The sequence below is a fragment of the Anas platyrhynchos genome, chromosome 5, assembly GCF_047663525.1.
Source record: "Anas platyrhynchos isolate ZD024472 breed Pekin duck chromosome 5, IASCAAS_PekinDuck_T2T, whole genome shotgun sequence".
Taxonomy (NCBI): domain Eukaryota; kingdom Metazoa; phylum Chordata; class Aves; order Anseriformes; family Anatidae; genus Anas; species Anas platyrhynchos.
In genome coordinates, this window is record NC_092591.1 from 39,941,429 (window position 1) to 39,959,999 (window position 18,571).

General features: G+C 39.7%; 1 protein-coding gene and 1 long non-coding RNA gene across 2 annotated transcripts in view; one reads left to right on the forward strand and one right to left on the reverse strand.

Annotated features, from left to right (window-relative positions):
* Positions 1 to 2,231: 2,231 nt before the first annotated feature.
* LOC113843711 (uncharacterized) lies at positions 2,232 to 12,604 on the reverse strand. Its single transcript, XR_003497408.3, has 3 exons — positions 12,467 to 12,604; positions 11,096 to 11,157; positions 2,232 to 7,815 (listed from the first exon to the last, which is right to left on the reverse strand). It is a non-coding gene; the product is annotated as an uncharacterized lncRNA (long non-coding RNA).
* RASGRP1 (RAS guanyl releasing protein 1) overlaps positions 12,040 to 18,571 on the forward strand; it is a 43,475-nt gene continuing 36,943 nt past the window's right edge. The window contains exons 1-2 of the mRNA XM_027457832.3: positions 12,040 to 12,745; positions 14,743 to 14,912. Coding sequence (XP_027313633.1) covers positions 12,714 to 12,745; positions 14,743 to 14,912 — 202 coding nt within the window. The 5' untranslated portion in view covers positions 12,040 to 12,713. The remainder of the gene's footprint in view (positions 12,746 to 14,742; positions 14,913 to 18,571) is intronic.

An 18,571-nucleotide genomic window follows, 5' to 3' on the forward strand; every position in this document is an offset into this window, starting at 1 on the left:
AAATTCAAATCTTAACTCCCACATCTCAGTGGAAAAAATGTCTTAAATGGCAGGCTACAGGATATTTAAAAGGAAAGGGTGCTCTCACTCTCTCCTATTCAATAATTAAAGAATCACTGAACCACAGAGACTACAAACAACAAACATGAACATGGCCAACTACCAAAACAGTTTATTAGGAAAGGGAGAAAATTGAGTTCCATTTCTGTTATATTAAGTATTAAGTAGTGCTTGGATCAAGTTTTTAAGGTTACATAGCCAGAGGACCAAACAGCCTATGGATTATGATGAGGTTTAGATGCATCAGCATTGCTGAGTGCTTACAACCCGTCTCATAACAGAGCTTTAGATGCCACCAGGGTAAGGAAGCAGCTATGCCAGGGTATTAAGAATTTTAAATTGGATCTAAAGAGTTTGAAATATAAAACACTCTGTGGACTGAGATGTCCATTAGTACAATGATGATGTTGGTAGTTTCCTACCTGCCCCAGGTCCTGTGGGATTAACTACATTAAAGCTGTGAGAAAATCAGAAATGATCATCCCATAAACAAGTGAGAGAAAGATACAATGGACATTTATTTAACTAAGTTTAAAAGCTTCAATTTAAAAGATTCCTTTATGCATTTTTTGCAAGTATCAACAAATTATAAGGATTAAGCCTGCAAAATGCATAGTATGTCAAAAAGTAGCACAAGGACTTTGTATAGTGAGACATTTTTGTTGTTTTCCAAAATATAGTCTATAAGCTAATCATGTTGGAATAATTGTCTTGTTAAACAATTTGTTTGTGAAAAAAGAAACATGAAATATAAAGAAAATAAAAAAGGAAAAGATGATCTTTTCACAACAGATGAAATTAAAAATAAAATTAAAACAAACAGAAAACACCGTCTTTTGGTAAATGGCAGAAAAATGAAAGATAGAAGGCCCATGTTTGAAATAGGCTTGTTAGATAGCTGGGGTGATCTGAATCATCTCTTTTCCCCAAAATTAACAAAAATACTGAGATGATATTTCAGGAAAGAGGAGGATCGGGTAAATGGTATAAGCAGTTTTTAGGGATACATGCAATGCTTGAAAAAGTGGCTGCATATTAAGTTGAACTGCATAGATGTAAGTATGGCAGATAAAGTAGAACATGAAAAGAAAACAAAAAAATAAATCAAGTGCTCCTTTCAGTCCCTAACTATGTTCTGCAATCTACGCAGCAAAAATGGAACAACAACTTCCTATTTAACCATGTCAAACATATTCACATTGCATCTGCTTATCTTGGCATTATCACCGCAATTATCAGCATAGCGCAGTGCTGAAAATCTGTATGAAAATGAAATGGTTTAGCACATCTACATATGCATGACTTCCGTAGGTCCTGACGATGTTGTAAAGTTACTGTGGTATGTGAATGCTTCCCACTGATGGGTCAAACTGAAGCCTCAGTAACTACTGTGTAAATACAAGAGTGCCTCAGACAAGTCAGAAAAGCTATTCTGATCTACACCCAGGTAAAAGAGGTATCAGGTTCTGAATTTCAATCAGCGATTACTCCTACATGGTGCTGCTGTCTATTTTTTGCTATCTATCCTGCAAAAAAGCTGAGGGATCTACAGACTAGAAAACTTATTTTGTTTTAGAGCCTGAACTGTTTTTTCATTGCCACAACCACAGACTGAGACAAAAGCACCTAAATAGCTTTCCTGTCTGTACACAGTTTGCACCTTATAAAATAGTGATTTGAATATTGGTAGAATCTGACATGTCCACTTAAGCACAATTTTCCTTCATTTTTGTAATTTTCCTTTACCGTAGAAAAGAACTTTAAAATTTTTTTTGTCCCCATTTTTAAATAATACTCTATAACTGATGCAATTAGCACTAAAAATCATAATGTATGTCATGTTCTTAAAAGTGATGCAAACCAATCTACATTTAAAATATTAGTTCAAGTTACTCTGACTCGTTATTTACACAATTTACTGACAATGTTTTTCCCCCTTCCCCTTTGGTTTTCTGACTTTTCAAAGATAGATACCACTAACTTTAAACTCATTTTTTAAAATATGCTTGTATTTGACAAGGAAATGGCACAAATCATTTTTTTTAACCTGTGAGTCACCCTAAAAAACCATTAGCAACCCTTGCCTTCAAAATTCCAAAGAAGCCATCCAAAAAATTCCAAAGAAGCCTTCCAAAAGAGGAAATAGGACAGGTAGATGCGAGAAGAGAAAACCCACCCAAACTACCACTTTTAGACAGCGATAGAATCTCTAACTTTCACTACCAGACTATTTTCACATTGTCATAAGACTTCATTGTTCATGTTCCTAACACAGGATTTTAAAAACTTTCAAAGATATTATAGAAGGGCACTATTAACTGTTTTTTATTGACAAAATTTGACATTGATAAAATTTTGGCATTGACAAAATAAAAAGTTGCAAACTAACTATTTCCATAATCCCATCCAGTTGAATCTACAAGAAGTCTTGGGTACTTTACCTAACCCTCTTGTAACCTGACTGGCAGACATCTTAGCACTAGACATGTACAGCACATCTTGATAACTGTACCTTGCTTTCTAGGTTGGATGTTCACAGAGACACCAATAATTAGAGTATAAGTTCCTGAAGCTAACAATGTCTAGGTCTTCATAAGAAGGGCTAGGTGTTCATAAGAACTCCTTATATTGCTCCTAGCAAGTACGGACTTCTTTTAAACCAGTTTAATTTTCTGCATATGACTGTCTCTCCCTGCCTGTAATTTTAAAATAAGAGTGGGTTTAAGTGTGTTTGTTGAACTGGTGCCTAAATACTTTCAAATCATACAACTATTGATATGGTATTGAATATTTTTTTTGGTAGATGTTTGCAATTACATTCTGTTCAGAATTGCTTCAACTACTCTCCCTGATTAAAACTGAAGCCAGCAACTGATAATGTTTCTAATCCAGAAAGCAACAGCAATGCTTGACAATATTGCTATTCTGAGAGGTCCTGTAAAACAGGAAACAATACATTTTGTTTTAAAGCAGGGAAGGTGAGGAGAGACAAAACTGAGAGGAGAAGAAAAAGGTCTTAGGAGTTCAGAAAAAAACTTGGATGATTTTAGGTCTAGGTAGTTAACAATTTGCCTGTATTCATTTTATATCTAGCCACAATGGACCACAAATGAAGGTGGCCCATTATCTCTGAGCTTACTCAAAAATTTCCTTACTGCATTCATCTGCCTGATTCTGTTCCCAACATAATTTATTGCCAAGTTTTTTTTGAGTCCAACAAACTGAGGAACAAGTCTTACATTCCCTTCCTGAGAACAGAACAGACAAATGGAGTCCTGGAAAGATTAATCTTTCTCTTTATTTATACATATGGTTGGTAAGCTTACCATATTCAGCCCACAGATAAGACATTGCCATGGCAGGGGAGTTGAAACTAGGTGATCTTTAAGGTCTCTTCCAACCCAAGCCATTCTATGATTCTTTTATTTTAAATAACATTCAACTTACATTAATTCTTGTATCAATAGCAACAGAAGACAGAAAACCTTGGGCTGCCACTAGCTGCATCCACCCTGCCTTTGTTCCCAGCCCTGTTGTGCTTCCTACTGATCCTCCAGCACCAGGAGCTCCATGGGTGGCTGGAACAGGTTTGAGGGATGCTGCTCCTCCTCTCCTGTCCTCTCACCTCCTCTCTTCCCCAGCTGACTCACATACTGAGCATACTGAGAGGAGAGAGATGGGCAAGCAAAACCAGGTTAGAAGGGAAAAGAGCATTTCCCCTAAAGCAATACAAAAGGAAAGAAAGTCCCCTGGGAGAGGACCTTATCTATGTGGTGTATCATGTCCACCTACATTTTCAGCACTTAATCCAGTGTTTGGTTCAAATCAGCACCACCTTGCACTTCAGGGTGAAATCCCCTTGGAAAACTTTTCTGCCCTGCAGATTAGATCAGTCAGAAAAGGCAGCAAAGAGAAATACCACTCCCTACACACCCACATCCTGTGAAACCCCTGTGATTACTCCTTATTTCTCCTCATCTTTCACTCTTGTTTCTTCACACAACACCTCTGTCACTGCTAATAAAGAAGGCAATATCATTAAGACTGGCCTTCAAGCCCGCAGCAGCAAAATGAAATTTTGCACTGTTTGCAAATTTTGAAGCAGCTGTCTCTGATGGAAATCGTGTATCTACATTTCTTTCCAGCTCAAAGGATCACTGCAATTTTAGTTGTTATTTGCTAAACAGATTTTTAAAGGAAGTATTACATTAAGCTATAAATATATTAAAATAAAAATACATTTCACATAGCCTGACTTTCATCCTGTCAAACTTTCAAATGTACTGTCAGATCCACAACAATTTATCTGTGAAACCACTTTAAAAATGTTAAAACAATACACTTATATATTTCTACTGAATGGTGTCTTGCCTCTTGCTGCTGACCAGGAAATATCCTGTGAAGGAAGTAGCTAATCACTGTCTCCTTGGAAAATGTTTACAAAGGAACATTGAGGATGATGTTATCTACATCCTGTTCAAGCAGCAGTTTTGTTCTATTAAAGCAGATGGTAAATGAAAAAGAGGCATTCTCAGTAGCACTGTTATGCTTTTCCTTTCTGTACCTTGATTCTCACAGTTTCTGGACATAATTTGTTTCAAGGTACCACACGTTTATCACTTTTTCTTCCCATATTTCACTTGCATGCATTTTAAGAAAAAAGATGTTGCAGTATTTTTAGTGTTTTTTGTTTGTTTGTTTGTTTGTTTGCTTGGGGGGGGGAGGTGGCATTTTTGTACAATTCTTACCAAAATCAATTCATAGATTGTACGCACACATAAGCATCTTGGTGACCTGAATCAAAACTGATGAAATATTTTACTTCTGAAAGACAATAAAAGTAAGCGCTATGGGCTGCTGTAAGACATAAAGTAGAAGTTATGACGACACTGCTCTTGGACTCACTTACAGTAAATATGAGCTTTGTATTTCCTTGTTGCTAGAATTAAACCTACTTTTGGTTTTGGTGATGCAGAACAGACTGCAGTTAGCAATATCATTACCTCTCACTCTGTATTGCAATATCATAATATCTCAAAGACAAACCCACTATGTGCTACTTCTGAAACAGCTGCACATGGATGCAAGGTAGTCAAGTCTTCATTCTAGGCTGATGTCCAGTGCTGACTGTATTTCAGCATTCTTCTAAATAGGAAAACAAAATCTTTACTCAATAGAAAGGCCAAGATATTACTTGTAGGACTGAGACTCAAACGAAAATCAAAGCATGCTCCTACTCAGAATGCCACCAGCTAATTGCATTTTCTAACTTACTAGACTTGATGTCTCCCTATATTATCAACATATATGTTCATTGCTCTCTTGCTGGAACAAATCGTTTTACTCCATTATCTAAAGTCTTCCAGATTAAAACCAAAACCACCTGTTTCAATCGTTTAGTTATATATAGCTGAAAGTGCAAGACTTGTCCACTAGCAACTTGCAAATTATCTGCACGAACAACTAATGATAAATTACATTTATCTCAGCCACCAGACCATGTTTTTACTTGTACATTCCTCCTTCCTTAATGGTCTCATGCAATCCAACTTCTGGAGCCAAAGCTGTTGAAAATAACTCTCATCAATATGCTTCCTTATTTGCTCTTTTTACATATCCACACTATGATCTGAATGAAGCAGAGGTGCTATGATGGAAATTGTACCTTGCTTTATAGTTAAAGGCAATAGACATCCATACATGCAATGACACAAATGAATTTCTTCATTTTGGATTACAGTTCTCCAATGGGCATTTCTGTATGGTAACACTGTCATAACTGCAATGGCTTACAGACATAGGCAAGACAAGATCTGTAGGTAGAGATAATGCCTTTTATTAGGCCAACTAGTATAATAAAGGATAAAGTAGACAGATTTCCAGATGTTGCTATTTCTTAGCTTTAATAAAGCTTTCAACACTGTTTCCCGCAATATCTTTGTGTTCAATTTGTGACACTGAGGTCTGGAAGGATGTACAACTAGATGGGTAAAAAGCCATTTGAATGGTTAGGCTCAGAGGGTACATGTTGTACACTAACAAGTCTGGCAGTGAGTAGCACAGTGGTCTATCCTGGGACCAGCCCTTTTTAACACTGTCCTCAGCAGTCCAAGAGTGCATTCTTGTCAAGTTTGCAAGCAGCATCAAACCAGGAGGACAAGCCAGTGTGCTTGAGGGCAGGACTGCCACCCAGAAAGCCTTAGCCAGAATGAAGGATTGCACTGACAAGAACTTTTATGAAACTCATGACAAAGGCAGAATCCTGCACCTCGAGGTGTCCAAGAGGACTCACATCAATGTGTGTGATGTGAGTAATTAGCAATGTAACTACAGACTGATAATGCTTCTGAGAAGCTTATTGAGAAGGAACCAGGCTCTTCACACCAGTGTATGGCAGGACTTTGAGACAAACTGAAACAAGAGAAGATCTAATTTGGTATAAGGAAAAATCTTTTTTTTTTTTTTTTTTTTTTAATTATTATTATTATTGTTTAACAAAAGCAAAACATGAGAATAGTCAAACATTGCAACACATTATCCACAGAGACTGTGCAGTCTTCAGACTTCCAATCTTTCAAGACTCAACCAGATAAAGCCCTTCACAACCAAGTCTGGTCCCACAGCTGGTCATGCTTTGGGCAGTAAGTTGGAATACAGACTACCTGAGTTCCCTTCCAAACTAATTCACTTCATGATTCTGTGATTCTCTGCAGAAACTCTCTTCAAGTCTACCCCAAACCTTGCCTTCCAGCTGTGCTAGTTGGCCTGATAGAAAATGCTGCCTTTACCTACAAACTGTCTTGCCTATAATTTCCAAGACTCAAAACCACAGACGTTCCATCATGTGGCGTGCTCACACCCACATGGATCATTACTAGGACTGGAATCATTCAATCCATCCCACGGACCTGTGGCACCTGAACTGACAAAATGACTCACAGTAGCTGTAATGATCAGCCTGAGTGTTCACTGAGTGTGGTGGGAAATTCATGGCTGGCTAATACCTATGAAATGCTCTGGCAGAATCCCAAACCAGCAAGATCCCAGTGCTACATGTTCTACTTTGTGTTCTGCAAAGAAGTGTTTGCTAGTAGTCTGAGATCCATCTGACAGTTTTCCTGATCTTCTTTTGATTTTACATGAATTTCTGTCTTGTCTCTTTTCCATCTTGTTTAATGTCATTTACTTTAAATGCCAAACCCTAAAAGATCTTTTACAATCGTGTTATGTTTGCCTTAAAGAAGCCTTTTGTATGCGGTCCTGTTAGCAGGAATCACTTACCCTTTCCTGATCACAGAATGGCCGAGGTAGGAAGGGACCTCTAGAGGTCATCTAGTCCAATTCCCTGCTGAGCAGGATCACCTAAAGCACATTGCATAGGATGACATCCAGGCAGGTTTTGAGTATCTCCAGAGAAGGAGACTCCACAACCTTTATGGGCAACCTCTGTCACCCTCACAGTAAAGAAGTGCCCCCTCATACTCAGCCGGAATTTCCCATGCTTCAGTTTGTGCCCAGGGCCTCTCAACCTGTTGCTGGGCACAACTGAAAAGAGACTACCTCCATCCTCTCGACACCCTCCCCTCAGATATTTATACACATCACTGAGGTCTCCCCTTAGTCTTCTCTTTTCCACACTAAACAGGTCCAGCTCTCTCAGCCTGTCCTCGTACAACAGGTGCTCCAGTCCTCTAAGCATGATGTACACAGGCAGGTGGCTTGTTAGTTATTTGGATATGGAAGTGGCTGTGTATGCTGAGAACAGGAAAGAAAAGGTTGCCATTGTTTTAGTGTTTGTTTGTTTGTTTTGTCCCCATCCCCCCCGTCCTCCCCCAGCAGATCTAATTTCAAGAAAACAATGTAATCCAAACACAGAGCATAGGTTTTGTTTCAGGGTAACTCTGAAAAAACATCAGCCGCAATAAATTACTGAAATCATTAGTAGGTTTTGTTTTGGAGTAACTCTGAAAAAACAGCCATAAGAAATTACTGAAATCATCAGTTCTTATCAAAGAAATCTGCTGAATATTCAGGAGTTATACAATGTATATGGTAATCAGACACAAATTTAAGAATAATGAAACTAAGCCAGTGTTCCTTTATTTGCTCTTTGAAGGAACACAGAATTTACTTGAAGCGTTTTAAGACAATTTGGTACTGATTTTCAAGTTGTTTCAGAAAATCTACATGCTGTATATTCCTATTCGCTGACCTGGGATACTAAATCATTCAAAGACATTTTAAGTGCCTTATCATACAGAAACCTGCAGCAGTATGGAATTTTACTATATAATAGTAAAATGATGTGGACATAAACTCAGCCATAGAAGAGAATATTTTTTTGACACTTCTTATGAACAATGTGTGTTTGCAAGCCTTAAAAAAAAAATCAAGTCCAGTTTAAGTAAGACTGGGCTCTATTAAACTGCTGTAGTCAGTTGCTTATGCTATTATCCCAGAGGTATTTTCACAAAAAGCAAGCCTCACATTTTAATATCTTACTTTGACTATCTTTAAAAAAAGCACAAGAGACATCCTTAAAAACATGAAGGATTCAGAAGATTTTACACACAAACTATCTTACGTGAGAGATACCACAGACCTAAACATGGTGTCTACTCAGGCAGGGTAATTCTTAGCATTTTCCTATGCACTGTGATCATTTAAAATGCCTATTGCACATACACTACTTCTCTGGCGTTCAGCTTTGCCTCAGATAAGTGAAGTACCATACCAGATCTGAAGCATGAATAATACAGAATCTTTATTTTAAAGCTTTTTGCTATAACAGAAAAAAGGAATTTCCAGTAACAGAATGCTAGGGGACTAGTTTATCTTCACACTGATATCAAAAACTTTCATTTTTTTCAGCACTTGTTCACCTAGATGATACAAGAACATTTTCTGTATGAGAACTGCAATAAAACATACATACGCTGTTAAGCATGGGATGGGTGTACAACACTGCTTTATATAATTTTCCACATTTTCCACTGACCTTCCTCCCCCTTATGTTCAAAGGTTCACAGATAAAAGTTGTATTTAGTTTGTCATACATCTTCAATGCTAAAAGTAATATTACCTATATATTTTCAAGCTCTCCAAAGACATGTGGACAATCAATTCATTTGTACTGACTTTCTTTGAGTTAAGCCCTCACAGTGGAGGCTTTACTTAAGGCTGGCTACTGGATTTTGATGGGTTTGACAGAAGCAGCCTTTACAGCAGAAACCTCAGTATAGAGATAGATTGGATAGATAGACCTATTAGTAGCACAGCTACTGATTTTTTAAGATGTCTTACATATACTGTATACAGATCTATGGCCCTTAAGTACAAGCAACAACAACTGGGTGCTTAGTTCCCTCTGTTCTCTCAGAAAATGGGGGCCTTACAGGTACCTTACTGACAACCCAAAGCACTCAAATAAGATTGGCCCATTCTTTTTCAACCTGATTTAAAAATAAACTTAAAAAAAAAAAAAAAAAAAAAAAAAAAAAAACAACAATTCATATTCCTCTTCATTTGCTATTCACTCTCTGAATTCTACAGTTTTGTATTTTCAGGTCCCATTCCACAACCGCAAGTAGGAGTTTTATTGCCTCCTCCTTATAAAAGCTATAGTTGTCCAAACTGTTGCCCCAGAACATGTACCACCAAAGGAAGATATTGCTATTGCAATGTATGTGCTAAAGACAAAAAAACTAACGCTGCTATATGCCACATTGTTTCAGAAAGTGGACATTCCATCTCTGGCCCCTTTAGCAAAGCTGCACCAGGAGAAAAATAGCTAAGGGGATTACTATTGTCTGATAACCTCAACAGGATTATTGGATGAAAATCTCCACTAACACTGCAACTTTTACAAAAAGAGAAACACCAAACTCTAGATAATCCTGACGTAAAGTTATGACCCAGGCTTGGAACAAGACACTAGAAATGCTCTACTAGCTACAACTGAAATCGGCATTCATGTTAAGGCAAACTGTTCCAACAGCTATAAATTTAAGTTATAATATGTAAGCACGTTCAGATGGAGTCTTCATTAAAGCTGCTATTTATATCAGATGATCACACACATAGCCACACCTTTGGCATATCACAACTCAGATAAAATATTTTTTTTAATTTTTTTTTTTTCACAAGCAATTGGTAGCAGGCCCTAACTGAAGAGAACTAGTGATTCTGATTACTACTTGTTTGCATAACATATGTTAAGCCAGCAGTAGTTCTTTGTAGCTTCCTTCTTTCCAATTGTATTAGTAATCTTTTCTCCTTCTCTGGAATTACTTTCCACACTAGATTGTCTAGCTTGCCTTCTTGATGTTTTCTGCTGACCCCATGACCCAACAGGGTCCTCTGTCAGTGCAGGAAGCCACCTCATTCATTATCCCACAAGAACACCTAAGAGCCTTCGCACTCATGCTGTGATTTCACAACGATCTAAGTAAAACAGATCTAAGTGAATGCTACTGGAAAAATGTGTGGTCTTGTTCTTTTACCATTAATTGGCTGTGGCAGCACTTGAACTAATATGAGTGGGTGGGGAAATGAAAGAATTGATATGGCAGAACATGCATCGTTTTTAGTTGGGGTGGGGTTTTTTCCTTGATTAATTTTTTGCATGCAGAGTCGTATGCTTACAGAGCTCTACTAGCTGGCCCATTGGCTTCAGAAAATTATTTTTACTCCACTTTGAGGGCAAGCTAGGTTTGTGAACTCACACTAACTTGAAGGGGAAAAGGTGTATCTTTAAGTACAGCAGAACTTCAAAGATCTGACTTACTCTGAGGCAAAAAGTAGATCCCTTCACTCAGTTCCAATGGTAAAATTCATTTTGTGAGTTTGACTGCTGCAAGATATTCCAGAGATCGGAACAAAATGGTTTAAAATTTCTGAATCAGAAGTGTTCCCTCAGGAGCAATATGACCTATCCTAGGCATAACAGTCTTCTTACAACTCTGTTAGCATGGCTCTGTAAGTTTCACTGTAAAACAATCATCTACTGATAGAAACTCTCAGAAAAGAGAATTACCTTCCCTTTCCACAGGACACAAAACAGGAGTGAATGTGCTTTACAGCAGGAGACCATTTCACCTGGAAAACATTACATTCAAGGGTCAGTATGTCAGGCTGCCATACAGGTGTGTAAGATACAATTGCATTTTTGTATGAGATTGTGTAAGATTTACTGATGGTTGGTTACCTTCTAACTACAAATCTGGACAGTGTTCTTTCTCTCAACCCCCCATTTATTTGTGTGTGTATACACATGCACATGAACTTCTCAAGAAAACTACAGTTAAAAAAAAAAGCAAAGATAGCTGGGATGGGCTTGTCTGAAGTAGAATTAGGCCAGGATATTGGCTTAACAATTTAGGTGTTACAGAGAATATCACAGATTACATGACTAGTGGTCTTGGATATATATTGTGCATTTGTGTTCCATAAACCATAGTGATCTTCAAGCTGGGAATGAGCTCAGTATCACTCAGGGGAATGGCACCTGCTGAATCACTAACGTGATTTCCAGTTGCATGCAGGGCTTTTCCTTTCACCTGCAGGTCTTGCGCACGGTCAGGCAGGTTTATGCAACTCACGGTGATAGTGGCAGTTCACCTGAGAAAATGCCCATGAGCGCATTTGTGAATTTGATCATCTTGGAGACCTAAAGAGGAATGTGCCCAGGTTGTTGGTAGCAAATTATTCAGAATATCTGAATCTTACTGGTCAAAGAAACGGTGTGGATCTCAGTACAACGGCATGTGATGCCCAAGTAGCCTTCTGTAATGTAAACTGAGCTCTCAAAGTGGTGGAGCCTAAGTGACCTGTGACTTTTGCACGGCTCAGATGGTCGTACTTCTCAACGCAAGCCCATTTAGTCACACTGTGCTACGTGCAACGAGCCTGACCTTTCAGATTTCCTGCCCAGCCTTTTCTTCTCAGAAGCGAAGGAGTTTCTTTCTCTTTTCTATCAGTGGCCAGAACGGGACAGTCAGCACTGCAGATGCCTGGGGTACATCACATCTCATCCGGCGAGGCAGCGTGAGGTGGCAGCCGACAGGAGCTGCACAAAGGCATCTCAGCCTCCACTTCCAGCCGCCAGCACCTCGGGGAAAGCCGAGCCACGGCCCCACGGAGCAGCTCCCCGCGGGTGCTCGCCCACGCTTAATACGCCCTGCGCCGCTCCCTCGGGGCTGAGGGTTTGGTCCCCCGGGACCTCCCAGGGGCTGCGGCGGCCCCCGGCCCCCACGCGGGACGTCCCGCAGGCGGGGCGCAGTCGTGCAGGGCCGCAGCGTTTGCCTGGAGGCACGCGTGGGCTCCGCTAGGGTCGGCCCCCGGGGGCTGCCCCCAAGGCAGGGTCGCGGCCGGCATCGGAGCCAGGCAGGAGCCGGCGCTTCAGTACCTGGTAAACGCGGCGGCTTCAAAGAAGAGCAGCCCGGCGGCTCGGGACTTCCTTCTGCCGATAAGATCTTCGCCTTCGCTCGTCACGGGCGGCGGCTGCCCCGCTCGCTCGGCTGCGAGCTGCTAAGGCGAGGCGAGGCGGGAGCGGGCGATGCGCGGGGCCGCCCCGCTGCCCCGATCCCCTCCGTCCCGCGCAGCCCCGCGCCCCGCTGCGCCGGCCGGGCGGCGGAGCCGAGGCTAGCGGCGACATGGGGACCCTGGGCAAGAGGAGGGAGAACCGGTGAGTCCGCTCGGGCCGGGGGCTGCGGGGCAGGGGGGGCAGGAGGCGGCGGCAGGACCGGCTTTCACCCTTCCCAGCGCCGGGCTCGCCGCGGGGCGCTCGGAGCCTGGGGGGGGGGGACAGGGCTCTGCCGGGGGGCGCCTCCGCCCCCGGGGAACCTGCAGGTGTTGCGGAGGTCCCTGAGGGGTCCCCTCCGCGGCCCCCGGGGGCTGCGCTACCGCTTGGCCGGTTTTGGGGTGCCTCTCCCACCGGGGTCCGCCGAGCGGGCCGCGGCGTTGCTCCGACCCTATCTGGGGCCGTGAACTTTGCTTTTGTGCGCTGTTCGGTGCCGGCTCGGATGGCCAGACCGAAAATATCCCCCGCTAAAACTCGGGCTTCGCCGCCGCCGCGTCCCGAGCATCCTCTGCCCTGAGCTGCGGGGGCCTGGCACGAAGCTCGGAGGGGTGGTGGCCGAGCATGTAAAAAGAGAACCCTGAAAGCTGATCGGGCCCTCGCTCTGCTTTATGCGAGAACAGGAAGTCAGATCACAGAGCGACGAGGGAAATTTAGAGAAAGGGGGAAGGGAACAGAAAATTCTTTGCATAGCTAGTGCCAGATTGAGTACAGGAGAGCTGAGCGATGGTCGCTGGCTCTGCGGGGTCAGGGCTGCGCTCCGCTGGCGGTGGGCGAGGAGTGACATCACGTGGAGTTCTGTGGCTTTTCCAGCGTGGAAACGAGTCAGAAACTTAAGCGAAGTCTTGAAAGTCGCTGACATGAGGTAGGGTCCAGTCTGTCTTCGCCAGGCATCCGTATTTCAATATTTGTTCGGGACCACCTGTATGGGATGCTGGCGTCGTTACTGCAGTCTCTGCCTGTATGTGGTATGCACACTGGATACGTTTCTATGCCTTTTCTTCTCAGGATTGTCAGTGTGTTAATAAAAAGTTTTGCATAGTGCTCTGTCAAAGAAAAATTGTATGAAAGCTTAAGATAGCAACTTAAAGATGCTGCGGTAACTTCCTTAGGGAGATTGCGGAGTGTGAATTGTCTTGAAATAATCCTGAGTTTTATGGAAACAGTAGTGACTGTTGCCCTTTTGGGAGCTGTACTGTCATGTTCTCAAGTCAGATTTTGAAGTGGTTCCTGTTATTTGCAGGCGAAAATGTTTCAGCACTCTTCATGATATTTGTTCTTCTTTAATGTTTCATACAGAAAGAAGAACATGTCCACAAGCAGTGAACATATTTTAATATTATCTGTAATGTATGCATTCGTAGGCTCTGAGAAATGATAATATGAGCAAAATACAAGCCTAGAACTAGATACTAGCTTTATTTTTGGCCTCATTTATAGTTGTAAGCCTTTCATAATAAAACCATTAATTCAGTCATGTATGTACTCTTGAAACATTTTAGTAGGAATTAATAGTATAGAATGGATACAAACTCACCAACATTTTTTATTATTTTTTTTTTATTTTTTGTGAAATGCTCCACTGTAAAGTTGCACTGATATTTTGGGGACTTAGAAAATCACTTGGAAAATCACTATTAATAAAGCTCGTCTGTGTTTTTTCAATGTGTAATATTTGATTATAGTTATATTTTTTTTCTCCTTTACTTTTGGTAACCACAAAAATATGTGGTACACTCATGCATAATGATGTTCCTGTTACATGGCTTGTATACACAGTTTAAAGTTTTGCTGCTGTTTTTTAAACTTGTGCTAAAACAGTAATGTAAACATACCAGAAGTCTTACTGCTTTGCTTGAGAGTTAACCCGAGAGATCATTCAAGGAGCTCTGTAACTGTGTGCTCTACAATCCATGTTTAGAAAGAAGAAAAAATAATTTACTGAGTAGTCTCTTTGGTGTACTCATTAAGTGGGAGGGCTATGTATTTCATCAACCTAGCTTCAGGGAATTAATTGCCCTTTAAATCTCTCCCCCTTTTCCATGTAGCATAAAATTTGCCACTCACTCATCTTGTACTTACTTCGCTACTGTGCTTTCTTCTAGGCAACCTGCCCAAGGATGCAGCACTGTTCCTGAATCAGCACTTGAGCTGAAGCAGATCAGTCATTGTCACAGCCTTTCAAACCTTACCCAAGTCACAATGGTGCCACTGGGACACCTGGCTAAAGGGGCGACTTTGGAAGATCTTCTTGAAACCTGCATTCAGTCTTTTGGTGAGTGTCTGGGAGTTTTTGGAATGGTATGAATATGTTTCTGTACTGGTTACTTCTAGGTCATTTACTAGTGAATTACATTGATTTACTAGAGAATTAGAAAGGCTTAACTGATTGTTACGCATTCAGTAGGTAAATGGATATTTTATGGGTTTGTTGATCTTTGTATGCATGTTAATATATGCCAAGAGATTGATGTCATTATTATTTTTTTTATCTTGAGAGAATAGGACAAACCCCAGCCATCCGTACTTCCTTATGTTTGTGCTTTTTTTCCCTCTTTTTTTTTTTTTTATATATATTTGGTTCTTTGAATATCAATTTGGTAAACTTTAACAAGCAATCATTATGTTACTGTAATATGTTCATAATGTGTCAATGATGTGTTTATGTTAAATATTTTGAAATGAGCAGAGCTATTTTTAAGATGAGTAAACTAATGTTGGATTGCCTCTTGCATTACCTGTATAGATTTTAAGTTGTATCTCAGTAGTGAGAAAAAATCCTAATAAAAATCACAGCTGAATTCTTTTTCAAGCCATTCATTTCTCTTTCTGCCATAAGAATTGTAGTACGTGGATGATTATTGCAGTAACCCTGTATCCTTAGTCTACTTTTCCGATCTTTTTCATTAGTAAACATGTTCATTTTTTATATGATTAAAATATACTAGTGCTGAAGCACTCAGAAGGGTTCCAGATACTTTGTAGGTAATTTGTTTAACACTGTATCTTTCAGTAATGTGAACTACTCTGAAAGCATCTTGCAAAGTTTACTTGCAGAGTAGTCCTTGGACACTGAATGCTCTCAAACACCCACTCACCTTTAAAAATAATTAATCTGTGCAGTTAAGTAGTAACACAGCGCTGATGTAGTACTGCAGCACATAAATACTGTATAAACAATGACTAATCTTTTGCATCCATTGGAAATGATTTTTTTTTTCTTTTTAAATATACTTAAAACTTGTACAGAGAAACGTGTCTAGGAAAAGTTGATAAAACATGCAATTATCAATACTGTTTTGTTTCTTTCTGGCTCTTTTCCTCCTCCATTTAATTATTGTAAATAACGTATTCACTGAACTGCTACAAAGCCCCAGGTTTTAAACAAACATCAGTTATAAGTTTTGATTCATTGGGAGTGAGGCAAGACGTCTAAAGCACGTGTAAGACCTTTGTGCAGTTAAAATATTGAGATTTTTTAACCAATACTAACTTGTATCTATTTTTATATAGTTGATTTTAAGTACGATATGTAAAACACTGAACTGTTGATTTAGTTTGCTTAGTTTTATTTTAATAACTTTTTCATATTCGAAGTATATAAATCAGCATGTGCCCTCAGATTCCTGGGCGTCCATGTGTTATAAGGACTAAGGTGACAGAGATAAGTGTACCTGTCCAGTTCAGTTGTCAATGCATGTGAATCTTTCAAAAGGGTTTCATACTTAAGCTCATTAAGGATTGCTACAGTCATGATGTGCACTGTAGACACTGAGACTCTTTTTTGTGTGTGTCTATATTTGCGTGTCTTCTATGACATTATGCATATTCTTAAAATATGTTGGAATTTCCAAGCTGAGTATTTAGGGTAACTGTAAAATGCAACTTAAAACTATAGATAACCTATTTAACAAAGTTGCTTAGAGAAGGTTTTTGTAGCCATCAACAAAAGTGCTGTGGAAAATATGTTTGTTTTGTCATGCCAACAAAGGAAGCAATGGAAAAACTTTAATCTGGGAGACTGAGGAGGAGTAGGGAGAAAAAGAGTGGGTAAAAAAAAAGGCTGAATTATTACAAGTATATTGAATGATTAAGCAAGTTTATTCCCATGCATAATATTAAGTATTTAAGTATATTAAGTGTATTAAGTAAAGTTACTACCCTTTATTCTAATCAGATTAAAGTTGTATTCTCAGTTTCAAATATGCTGCTGTGTGTTATTTTGTATATTATTCCGGAAATTGATTATTGTAATCTGAACAAGTGTTATTTCAATATTAAAAATGCAGAATCCTCCAAGACTTAAGCACAGATCTTCTTACTACATTTTTAGTTTGCTTTCTGGAAAAAAGCCCTTGATGTGTTTACTGTCTAGGGTTAAGAAATACAGTATGTAGTAGATAGAGATGTTGATGTGTCACACTTCAGAATATGTACTTAATCATGTTATTACTATACAACACTTGCTAGTATTATGTATACAATTATAAATACAATTTTTCTATAAAGTATGCTGCCAAATTTATATTCCTGAAATCAATTATAAAAGCTTGGAAAAAAAAACACACATTGTGTGTAAGAGAGGCTGCTGTCAAAAATGGTGTGTAAAGGGAAGTTGGCAGCCTTCTGCCATTTATGTGAGGAATAGCAGAAAGATGGCCTAACCAAGAAGGCATTAAGAATTAACCCACACTTAAAACTGCGGAGGGCACAAGTATTCATAATTTTTCTTACAGTATGGATAAGGGGAAAAATGAGAAAGTGGGATGTGTAAAGCTCAAATAATGAGTGAGAAAACTTTGCCACAGTGTTGTAAACAATTCCAGGATGTTTTGTAGAAAGGCAACTTTCAAGAGAAAGCTCAAGAGAGCTGAGATAATCTAAAACCTATGCTAAGGAGGTAAGAAGCAAAGATTGGATTTTGGAGTTTGTGATATTGTCTGTGGGTCTGCATCAGTGCTGGTTAGAAAATGACACTAGAATGTGGACTTAATACCTTGATTTACAAGGTGGTGAGTCCAAAATCAACAAGGTGGTGGTTACCTGCTGTTTCCAAAAGTTGAGAGTTAGGTGGACTTTCATTTTCTTTTTTAGAAAAGACCAAAATCTTATTCAGTGTAATCAACTTGAACACGTACTTTAGAATGATTGATGTATTCTCTCTCTCCCCTCTCAAATCTGGCCATCTTTAGCTTGAACTGATGGATGATAGGCGTGTACTTTAGAGAGAAACAGCGAGGGTCATATGAGGTAGTGTGAAGTCATGTGGATAACTACATCTGAGAGAAGAGTATAACACCAGTGCTTATTTTATTCAACAGCATGACTTTTATTAACAAAGATAGAAGGAGATGCTGAAAGAGGCTTCTTCAAGCCATGGAAAGGTTGCATCAGGATGAGTAAAATGAGTTCCAAAAAAGAATTGCCAAAAGTAAAGGCAATAGAAAAGCCAGGACATGGACTAGGACAAGAATTCAGGAAAAGAAGAGTACGATGAGAGAATGAAGGCAGGTAGTTTCTCAGAAAGGGACATTGGTCCTGGTTTTAGTCTATGAGAAGGTTTGTAGAGGCTTGAAACAGCTCTCAACAGTGCAAAGAGGAAAAAATGTGATTAGATAGGACAGGGATTAAAACATTTTCTATGTGACTGAGAAAACCTTTCAGCTTTACAAGTACCTGCAGGATGCTGTTACTGCTATGATCTAGATTGACAAGAGCTGTAGAGTGCAAATGAATGCATTACATTTGATTGCCTTTGAAAAGAAGGGGAAGTGTAGGAGCTGACAATAACATTTAAGGATTAAAAAAAAAAAAATTTGTATGGAAGGAAGGTCGTAATAGAGAAATAGAGGAAAAGAGAAATCAAAGGAGGGAGGGGAGTAGATAGAGGGGAAGAGCAGAAGGTAGGGTATGGTGATTGAAAAGACTAGAAAA